At 37.5% G+C, this 10347-nt stretch overlaps 1 protein-coding gene across 1 annotated transcript in view; it reads left to right on the top strand.

Annotated features, from left to right (window-relative positions):
* Positions 1 to 10347, top strand: part of HERC2 (HECT and RLD domain containing E3 ubiquitin protein ligase 2) — a 263428-nt gene that overhangs the window by 99999 nt on the left and 153082 nt on the right. The window contains exons 18-20 of the mRNA XM_049614147.1: positions 3236 to 3464; positions 3561 to 3685; positions 7630 to 7808. Of these exons, the coding sequence (XP_049470104.1) occupies positions 3236 to 3464; positions 3561 to 3685; positions 7630 to 7808 (533 nt within the window). The remainder of the gene's footprint in view (positions 1 to 3235; positions 3465 to 3560; positions 3686 to 7629; positions 7809 to 10347) is intronic.

The following is a 10347-nucleotide window of genomic DNA, read 5'->3' on the forward strand; positions in this document are numbered from 1 at the left end:
CCCAAGCAGGCTCTTTGCTGTCAGTGTGGAGCCCCATACAGGGATTGAACCCACGAACTATGAGATCATGACCTGAGCCAAAACCAAGAGTTGGATGTTCAACTGACTGAGCCATCCAGGCACCCCTCCAAAACAGTTTTTTCTTTCATGATACCTTTAATTGTTCCTAAATTTTTAAATCTGATTTCTGGATATTAATCATGTCACAAAAAAATTAAATATTTGTTAATTCCACAAAATGTTAAGTAACTAGTCCTTCTCTTCCTGAAAAATATAGGGGCTATAGGATGCATTACCCTAAGCTCCCCTTTCCACCTTTTGTGTTTTAATTGTCAGGTAGTCTGTTATTACATTGGATCCAATGCACACTTTTTTGTGTATGTGCCCCTAAAAGAAAAATGCTCCCAATTGTGATGTGTAAGATAAATTTCTGATTTAAGACATGAAAAGAAATGCCTGTTAGGATTGGTGAAATAATTATTTTTATATTGTTACAAAAATAATAATCATTTTTCACTTTTCTTTGAATTATTATAATCATAACTGTCATTTTAATTTTTTAATTAAAATTCTTTTTAAGTTTATTTATTTTGAGAGAGACAGCACAAAATTGGGGAGACTGCCAGCAGAGAGAGAGGGAGAGAGAGAATCCCAAGTAGCCTCCATGCTGTCAACACAGAGCATGATGTGGGGCTTGAACCCATGAAACTGTGAGATCATGACCTGAACTGAAATCAAGAATCAGGCACTTAACGGACTGTGCCACCCAGGCGCCCCATTATAATCGTCATTTTTAAAGAGACCATGCTTACTTTGATGTAGCCTTTTTTTCTTTTTTTTTAACCAATTTGTTTTGTCATTGTTGCTTATATCTTCTCCCTCCTGGGTACCTCCTTCAGTAAGTTTCTTCATCAAGGTCTGTGAGTTGTAAAGTCTGAAAACTGTTTGCTTGAATGTTTCTTAAGGTAGTTTAACAGGGCTTAGCTTTCTAGGTTACATGTTATTTTATCAACAGTTTGAAGATGTTTTGTCTTCCAGTCTTTATTTTTGCTGATGAAAATTGTTTTATTGATGTAATTGTTTATTTGTAGTTAAGGTGTCTTTCTTTTTGGTAGCCTTTCAGATGTTCTTTTGTTTTGTAATTTTAATATATTATGTCTAGGTGAGGATTTATATTTGTATATGTAACTTGAGGTTATGATTCTCATTACATGTTTTGTTAAGTTTTGAAAAAATAGTCACCATTTAACCATTGAAATTAACTCTTTTTTTAATCTACTTTATCTACTTCTCAGTGTATGTTGAACTTCTCTTGTCTTCCTAAGTATCACAACTTGTTTGATATTTTAAAAATCTTTTTATCTTTTATGATGTTCATTTTCTGTCTTTTCCATTCTGCCTTCTGGTTTTTCATTCAATGCTCTCTTTCAGTTCCCAAATCCTTTCTTTAGATGAATGTTCCATATTTTTGAATTGTCCATTATAAAATAATTACTTGTATGATCATTGCATTCCATGCATTAACTCATTAAATCAGTGTGCCACTCATCTGAGAGTTAGGACCTGTGATGTATATTGCATAAATGAGGACACAGAGAGAGGTTCAGGAATGTGGCCCAGATCAGGTACCCATGGCCTCAGGGTTTAGGGCTGGAACCTGGGCCCAGGCTTTTCACACTTCTGCCTTGAGGTTTTTATTCTTGTAGCTTTTTTTTTTCATTTTTAGAATTTCTATTTGGGTCTTTTTCAAAGCTTTCATTTTGTTCATTATATTCTTCTGGGTTCTGTTCCTTCCTTGATCTCTAAGAACATTTTCTTTTTTTATGGATTCATTCCATTGTTTTTATTGCTGCCTAGGGGTGTGAATTTTGCCTCTTGTAAGAGCTCTGTTTTTTGATTCTACCTTGTGGTGACCTAGTATGGCTTGTCCTTTCTGACTGCAACACCACTTTCAGGGGAGGGTTTGCTAGGGGTATCCCCTTGCCTTTGGCTATGATGATGTCCCCAGAGGGCAGTTTTGTATTTGTGTCTCTTAAGTGTCATGAGTTTCTCAGGCTCCAGATGAGTTTTGGTTTTCAGTTCTTGACTTGTGATATGTGTACCTCGATGGTTGGTGTAAACTTGATTTTACATCTGTTCACAGGACAGATTTTACATCTGTCAGGTCTCTGATTTATTGTGGGGTCTCTTTCTACCAAAAGCTTTTATGGACAGTGTTGTTTTCAGGCCCTGGCTGGCAATAGATGGGTGATCTTCAGTGGCTCCCAAACTTCTGCAGGAAGCTCAGGTTCAGTGGGCTGTCATGGGCAGCTGGGATCTCATGCCCCAAGGCCTTGATCTATTCTTAGAGTCCAGAACCTCTTGGCTCCTGCTGGTGTATCTCTGTGAGTTCTGGTTTGGCCCTTGAGGAACTTCCTTGTATACTCTCAGCTTGGCTATATAATCTTTTTTTTAAAAACATTTTTTAAATGTTTATTTTTGAGAGAGAGCATGAGAGGGGCAGAGAGAGAAGGGAACAGAGGATATGAAACACGCTCTGCATTGACAGCAGTGAGCCCAATGTGGGGCTTGAGCTCACAAGCTGCAATACCATGACCTGAGCTGAAGTCAGGTGCTCAACTGACTGAGCCACCCAGGCGCCCCTATATTTTTTTAACAGCTTTCGGGTTGTATTATATTCGCTATTTCTCTGTGTTTGGTGCAGATGACTGGTGGTGGGGTGGAGGTTGCTGTTTCCACTTGACTTTATTTCTTTTAATGTTTACTTATTTTTGAAAGAGAGAGAGAGATAGAACATAAGTGGGAGAGGGGCAGAGAGAGAGGGATACACAGAATCCGAAGCAGGCTCCAGACTCTGAGCTGTCAGCACAGAGTCCGATGTGGAGCTCGAACTCACAAATCGTGAGATCATGACCTGAGCCAAAGTCGAGTGTGTAACCGACTGAGCCACCCAGGTGCCCCTGTTTCCACATGATTTAACCTCTCCATTGGTCTTGAGCTCTTCCATATATGTATTTATAGTGGGTTTAAAAAATTCCTCTTAAAAATACCTTACTGTGGACTCTCACCTAGTATGAGTAAAAGTTTTTAGTCTAGTTAAAAAAATTCATATAGCAGAGCTTTTTTCTTTATTATTTGAATAAAACTCAGTTTGAGGTATTATTTAATCTTTAACAAGATTTGAAATACACTTGTTTTTAGGACTTCTAAATTAAAATTCTTTTTCTCCTTTCAGTTGCATGCTGCCATTAGTCACCAGGTTGACCCAGAATTCCTTGGTTTAGGTCTGGGCAGCGTCCTCCTCAACAGCCTGAAACAGACTGTGGTGTCTCTGGCCAGCAGTGCAGGTGTGCTGAGCACCGTGCAGGCAGCTGCCCAGGCTGTGCTGCAGAGTGGGTGGTCCGTGCTTCTGCCCACTGCTGAGGAAAGGGCCCGGGCGCTCTCTGCTCTCCTGCCCTGTGCAGGTGGGTTTGGGGATGGGGTGGAGTGGTGGGTGCACAAGAGGGTGCCAAGGGGCATTGGCACTTACCTCACATTGTCAAAAACACTTTCCTTTCCAGTTTCAGGCAATGAAGTAAACATAAGTCCAGGTCGTCGATTCATGATTGATCTTCTGGTGGGCAGCTTGATGGCCGATGGAGGCTTAGAGTCGGCCTTAAATGCAGCCATTACTGCAGAAATCCAGGTATGGTTCTAGGAGTATGTATGTGAGCTGACAGAGGCAAGTTTTACCTGTCAGTGAGCTGAGATTGAAACACTGTACTCAGGTGAAGAAATAACATTTTGTAAGAATTATTGAAAAACTGAAACATTAAATGGTTAGTAACATCCAAATATTTTCTGTAATTAAAGCTTTTTTATCTAACTAGTTAAAAAACTTGAGATATTAAGTATGATAAAATATACTCACTTTTATCTACTTAAATGAATGTGACAGATACTCTGATCATATTATGAATCATTTCCATCACCCTAGAAAGTGTCATTGTGCCTCTTTGCACTCCAGGACTCCCATCCTCCCTCAGATTAAATTAGTCTTGCCAGTTCTGATTGCCACATAAATGGAATCATATAGTATGTACTATTTTATGTCTGCTTTATTTTACATTGATAATTTTCAGACTCATCTGTTGTTTTTACCATTGAGTATTTCATTGTATGATTATGGCACTGTTTGTTTATTCATTGTCCTGTTGATAGACATTTGATTAAAATTTTTGATTCTGTAAAGCTGCTTTGATCATGCTGTATACAAGTCCTTTAGTGAACATGTGTTTTTCTCTTGCGTAAATACTTGGAAGTAGAATTTGCTAGGTCTTTTGGTGACTGTGTTTTTACAGTTTCCTAAAGTGGCTGTGGCATTTAATTTGAACCAGCCAATATGAGAGTTCTAGTTCTAGCTCTTCTTGACCTCAGTGACATGAGGCATGTCATTCTTCATAAATTTAGCTATTCTGGGGGAGGGAAGTGTGGTTTTAATTTGCATTTGTATGTACTTATTGGTCATTCATAGCTTCTTTTGTTGCTTTTATTGTTGCAATAGTTTTTTATCTAAAAACTAACACTGATAAAATTAGATGAAGTAAATACATTGAAAATATCTTTGAAAGCATACTTAAGAAGTACTTTGATTAAATTGAAAAAAAAAATAGGGGCGCCTGGGTGGCTCAGTCGGTTACGTGTCCAACTTCAGCTCAGGTCACAATCTCATGGTTCGTGAGTTCAAGCCCTGTGCCAGGTTCTGTGCTGACAGCTCAGAGCCTGGAGCCTGCTTCTAATTCTACTTCTCCCTCTCTCGCTGTCCCTCCACTGTTCACGCTTTGTCTCTCAAAAATAAATAAAAACATTAAAAAAAAATTTAAATTGAAAAAAATAGAAGAAATCGTATAAATAACATTAGGAACAACTACAGTTCTTTGTATAGCTATTATTTTCCAGGTACTATGCTGTGTACTTTATTTTAATTTTCTCTTTTAACTTTGTCAATGGTGTTGGGTGGAAAAAGTGGTTTAAAATTCCATTTTATAGATGTGGACATAAGTACCACAAAAGTGTAGTGATTTGCTAAGGTGTTAGGACTAGTGAGTGGTAGGTTTGCTGATTCCAAGCCTCTTCCTTTTCTTCCTCTTCCCCACACAGCTCTGTGTGACAGCTTACCTGATGGGAGCCATGACAGAGAACAGACAGAGGAAGTCCACGAGTGGGCCAGATATGACCCAAGCAGTATTTTTAGAACCTATTAATTTAGTTAGCAAATGTTTATTCCTCACTTCCTGCTGGACAGAGGGAGGGACCTTTAAGGAGGTATTGGAGGCAGGGTATTGCAGAGGTAGAGAGGCTACAGAGATACATAGATTGTGATTTATATAATCATTAAGCCTAAAAGATAACTAACAGGCCATTCATTTTAAAACAAAATTGTTATAAAGCTACAGAAAGACGTAAACAAAAACCTCATATTTAAGAATTATTAGTATGCCAATATTGTTAATATTTTTGTTTTATTGTCTGACTTTTGAGGATGCAAATGTTTACTAATGATGTGATTATGGGGCTAGAATTAATTTCAGTGGTGTGTTAATTTGCATCTTTTTTACTCATCAGGTTGCCATGTTTTCTGTTGTATATTTTACCGTCCATTTGTTCTGTTGTTTTGGAGAAGTCTGTCATATGAAAAGGGAATTCCTTCATATTCCTTTTTATTTTTTATAAATAATCTATTTACCTTTTAGGTTTTAGATATTTTTACTACAATTATTAATTATATTCTTTTTAAAAATGTAATTTATTTTGATAGAGAGTGTGCATGAGTGGGGGAAAGGGCAGAGAGAGAGGAGAGAGAAAATCCCGAGCAGGCTCCAAGCTGTTAGTGCAGAACCCAGTGCAGGGCTTGATTCCATGAACTGTGAGATCATGACCTGAGCCAAAATCAGAAGTTGGATGATTAACTGACTAAGCCACCTGGGAGCCTCTAAGTATATTTTATGGATTATAAGTCATTGAATAGAGTATAAGAATGATTATTAGGAAAGAGTTTTAGAAATGAAATTGTGCTGGGTTAAAAGGATGCACATTATTCATTTTTCTGATTTATGTTGCTTTCTTATCCTTAACAGTGGGTAGTCACTGAGGCTGAGTCTTCATCCCTATACCCCTCAAAGATTGGGATGGATTGTTGGTGTTTAGACTGTTCTTGTTTTTGCCATTAGAAAATGCCCAGAAGGAAAGAACTTTTTTGCTTTTTCACCATAAATTTGGTTACTAGAACAATGCTTGGTATATAGTAAGTCCTCAGGAATATTGGTTGTGTTTGGCAAAGATACCTTCTATTTTTGTTTTTTGCCTTTTTGTTTCTTTTTTTTTTTAAATAATAGCTTTATTGAGATCTAATTCACATACTATAAAATTCACTCTTTTACAGTGTATAATTCAGTGGTATACTCACAGAGTTGTGCAACCATCATCACCAGTGATTTCAGAACCTTTTCATTACTTCAAAAAGAAACTCTGTGCCCCTTAACAGTCACACCCCCTATTCCCTACTTGTCTCAACCATTGACAACTGCTAATCTACTTTCTGTCTCCTGAAGAATTTCTAGCTCTGGACATTTCATATAAATGGATTTATACAATACGTGACCTTTTGTGTCTGGCTTTTCACTTAGCCTAGTGTTTTCAAAGTTTATTCATGTCATACTTAATTTTTTAAAATTGCTAAATAATATTCCATTGTATGGCATAGCACATTTTGTTGATACATTCATCAGCCAATGGACATTTAGTTGTTGCTATTTTTAAGTTATGAATAATGCTGTTACGAACATTTGTGTATAGGTTTTTGTTTGGACAGGCTTTTTTTTTCTTATGGGTGTATGCCTAGGAGTGGATTTGTTTTGTTTTATAGTATCTCTGTGTTTAATGTTTTGAAGAATGGCCAGATTTTTTTCTTAAGTGGCTGTGCCACTTTATATTCCCAGTAGCAATGTATGAGGGTTCTGATTTCTCTACATCCTTGTCAATGCTTGCTACTGTCCAACTTTTCTTTTATAGCTATCCTAACAGATGTGAATTTCCCTGATGACTAATGATGCCTAACATCTTTTCATGTGCTTATGAGCCACTTATATATCATCTTTGAAGATACTTCTATTCAAATCCTTTGCTTATTTTTAAGTTGGTTATTTTTTAATTGTTGAGTTGTAAGAATTCTTTCTGTATTCTGAACACATGTTTCTTATCAGATACATGACTTGGGAATATATCCTCTTATTCTTGAGTTCTTGCTTCATGTTTGCAAAATAGACTGTGTGTGTATGGGGCAGATCACATTAAGTATTTCTTAGATCCAGTAGCAGGAGAAAAGATTTTAGGGACTTTACAGAAGGAACCTGGAGAACGTTAGCAATGGCAGCCTGGGTAATGGATTTATAGGACAAATAGTCTGTTTAGAAACTGAGCACCTGAGCAGTGGGGTTTTCGACAGTGGATGTGGGCCAGTGTCACCAGGTGGTTTTGTGAGTTAGTGCACAGAAGCTGGGACATCTGCTGTGAGATCAGGGCTCAGCTCAGGGTGTATTCACACTTGGTACTAAGATAACTGGTAACCAGTTTCTGTTTTATGAATTACAGGATATGGAAGCCAAAAAAGAAGCACAGAAGGAAAAAGAAATTGATGAACAGGAAGCCAGTGCCTCGACATTTCATAGAAGTAGGACTCCATTGGATAAAGATCTTATTAATACTGGGATCTATGAATCTTCTGGAAAACAGTGTTTGCCTCTGGTTCAGCTCATACAACAGCTTCTTAGGTAAATAGTATTAGATATATTTTAACAGGAGGATTATTGGTTTTCATAGTAAGATAGTGAGATCTAGCTAGTACTAGGGTCTGAAAATGTTTTGGCTGTTGAGGTATACTCTGAAAATTATGTAGAATAGGTTTTGGGGTAAAGAGCAGACTCTTTTAAGTTTTTATTTTAATTCTAGTTAATAAACACACAGTGTTATATTAGCTTTAGGTATACAATATAGTAATTGAACAGTTTCATGTATCACCCTGTGCTCATTTTAAGTGCACTCCTTAATTTCTGTCACCTAGTTAAGCCATCCTCCCACCCCCCTCCCATCTGGTAACCATCAGTTTATTCTCTGTAATTAAGAGTCTGTTTCTTGGTTTGTCTGTCTTTTTCCCCCCTTTCCTCATTTGTTTTATTTCTTAAATTCCACATATGAGTGACATCATATGGTATTTGTCTTTCTCTGCTGACTTAAGTACTTAGTATTATACTTTCTAGCTCTATCCATGTCATTGCAAATGACAAGGTTTCATTTTTTATGGATGAATCATATTTCATTGTGTATACACACCACATCTTCTTTATCCATTCATCTGTTGAGGGACACTCGGGCAGCTTCCCTTTGAATGAGTGTTTTTGTATTTGGGTAATACCCAGTAGGATGATTCCCAGATCATAAGGTAGTTCTGTTTTTAACTTTGAGGAACCTCCACACTGTTTTAAGAGCAGACATTAAATATAGATGAGGGGAGAGTTTGGAGTGTGTGAGGTAGAACTGGAGATTCTAAAGATTTTCAAACAAGAGAAAATTGGAGTGTATGATAAACAGGAAAAGATTCTTAGCCTCATTAGTAAGGAGTAGATGCAAATGAAAATCATTTTGGTAGAACTATTTTTTTTTTAAATTGGTTGTATCATTGCCTCATTGTATATGTCATAGAATTATATGTATTACTAAGACAACTTTTATTTTTTTATCTTTTTAATTAATTATTTAATATAATTTATTGTCAAGTTAGCTAACATACAGTATGTACACTGTGCTCTTGGCTTCAGGAGTAGATTCCCATGATTCATAGCTTACATACAACACCCAGTGCTCATCCCAACAAGTGCCTTCCTTAGTGCCCATCACCCATTTTCCCCTCTCCCCCCACCCCCCATCAACCCTCAGTTCTCTGTATTTAAGAGTCTCTTATGGTTTGCCTTCCTTTCTGTTTGAAACAATTTTTTTCCCCTTCCTTCTCCCATGGTCTTCTGTTAAGTTTCTCAAATTCCATGTGAGTGAAAACATTTGATATCTGTCTTTCTCTGACTGATTTATTTCACTTAGCATAATACCCTTGCAGTGCCATCCACATTGTTGCAAATGGCAAGATTTCATTGTTTCTCATTGCCAAGTAGTATTCCATTATATATATAAACCACATCTTCTTTATCTATTCATCTGTTGATGGACATTTGGGCTCTATCCATAATTTGGCTATTGTTGATAGTGCTGCTATAAACGTTGGGGTACCTGTGCCCCTATGAATCAGCCCTCCTGTATCCTTTGGATAAATTCCTAGTAGTGCTATTGCTGGGTAGTAGGGTAATTCTGTTTTTAATTTTTTGAGGAACCTCCACACTGTTTTCCAGAGTGGCTGCACTAGTTTGCATTCTTACCAACAATTGCAAGAGGGTTCCCTTTTCTCTGCATCTGTTGTTTCCTGAGTTAATTTTAATCATTCTGACTGGTGTGAAGTGGTATCTTGATGTGGTTTTGATTTGTATTTCCCTGATGATGAGCCATGTTGAGCATCTTTTCATATGTCTGTTGGTCATCTGGATGCCTAAGACAACTTTTAATTAAAAAAAATTTTTTTAAATCTTTTTATTTATTTTTGAGACAGAGAGAGACAGAGCATGAGTGGGGGAGGGGCAGAGAGAGAGGGAGACACAGAATCCAAAGCAGGCTCCAGGCTCTGAGCTGTCAGTACAGAGCCTGACATGGGGCTCGAACTTGTCAACCACGAGATCATGACCTGAGCCGAAGTTGGATTCTCAACCGACTAAGCTGCCTAGGTGCCCCGACAACTATTAATTTAAATGCTGAAGTAAATAAAAGAATGGTGAGCATTATTTCTGAAGGCCCTATCTGGAGGAGGTAAGAATCAGTCAGAGTCAGAATATAAACAGGAACCTTGGGCTGAAGTGATCAGACACTGTTCCTGAAAAATGTCAGCCAACATTTCATTGTCATTCAAAAAGACCAAAAAAGCAAGGTGATTTCTGAAAGGTATTTGTTAGACAATGGAAAACTCTTGGCTCTTCTATTTAACAAAATTCTTTCGTGTGTAAACTTGGCTCCTGTTTTGTTTCATTTTCTATACATAAAGAAAGTATTCTAGAGTGTTGGCTCAGGTAGTAGCCAAGTTCAGAGAGCAGGGGGCTCTGCATGTATGTCCAGAAGAGTGGTGGGTGGTATGCTGCTGGTGTGGGGGCAGCCTGCTGTCCATACCTGAAGCACCAGAATTTACTGGACACATTGGGAACTTTTAAGAGGAAGTTT

Source organism: Panthera uncia (genome assembly GCF_023721935.1).
Source record: "Panthera uncia isolate 11264 chromosome B3 unlocalized genomic scaffold, Puncia_PCG_1.0 HiC_scaffold_1, whole genome shotgun sequence".
NCBI lineage: Eukaryota > Metazoa > Chordata > Mammalia > Carnivora > Felidae > Panthera > Panthera uncia.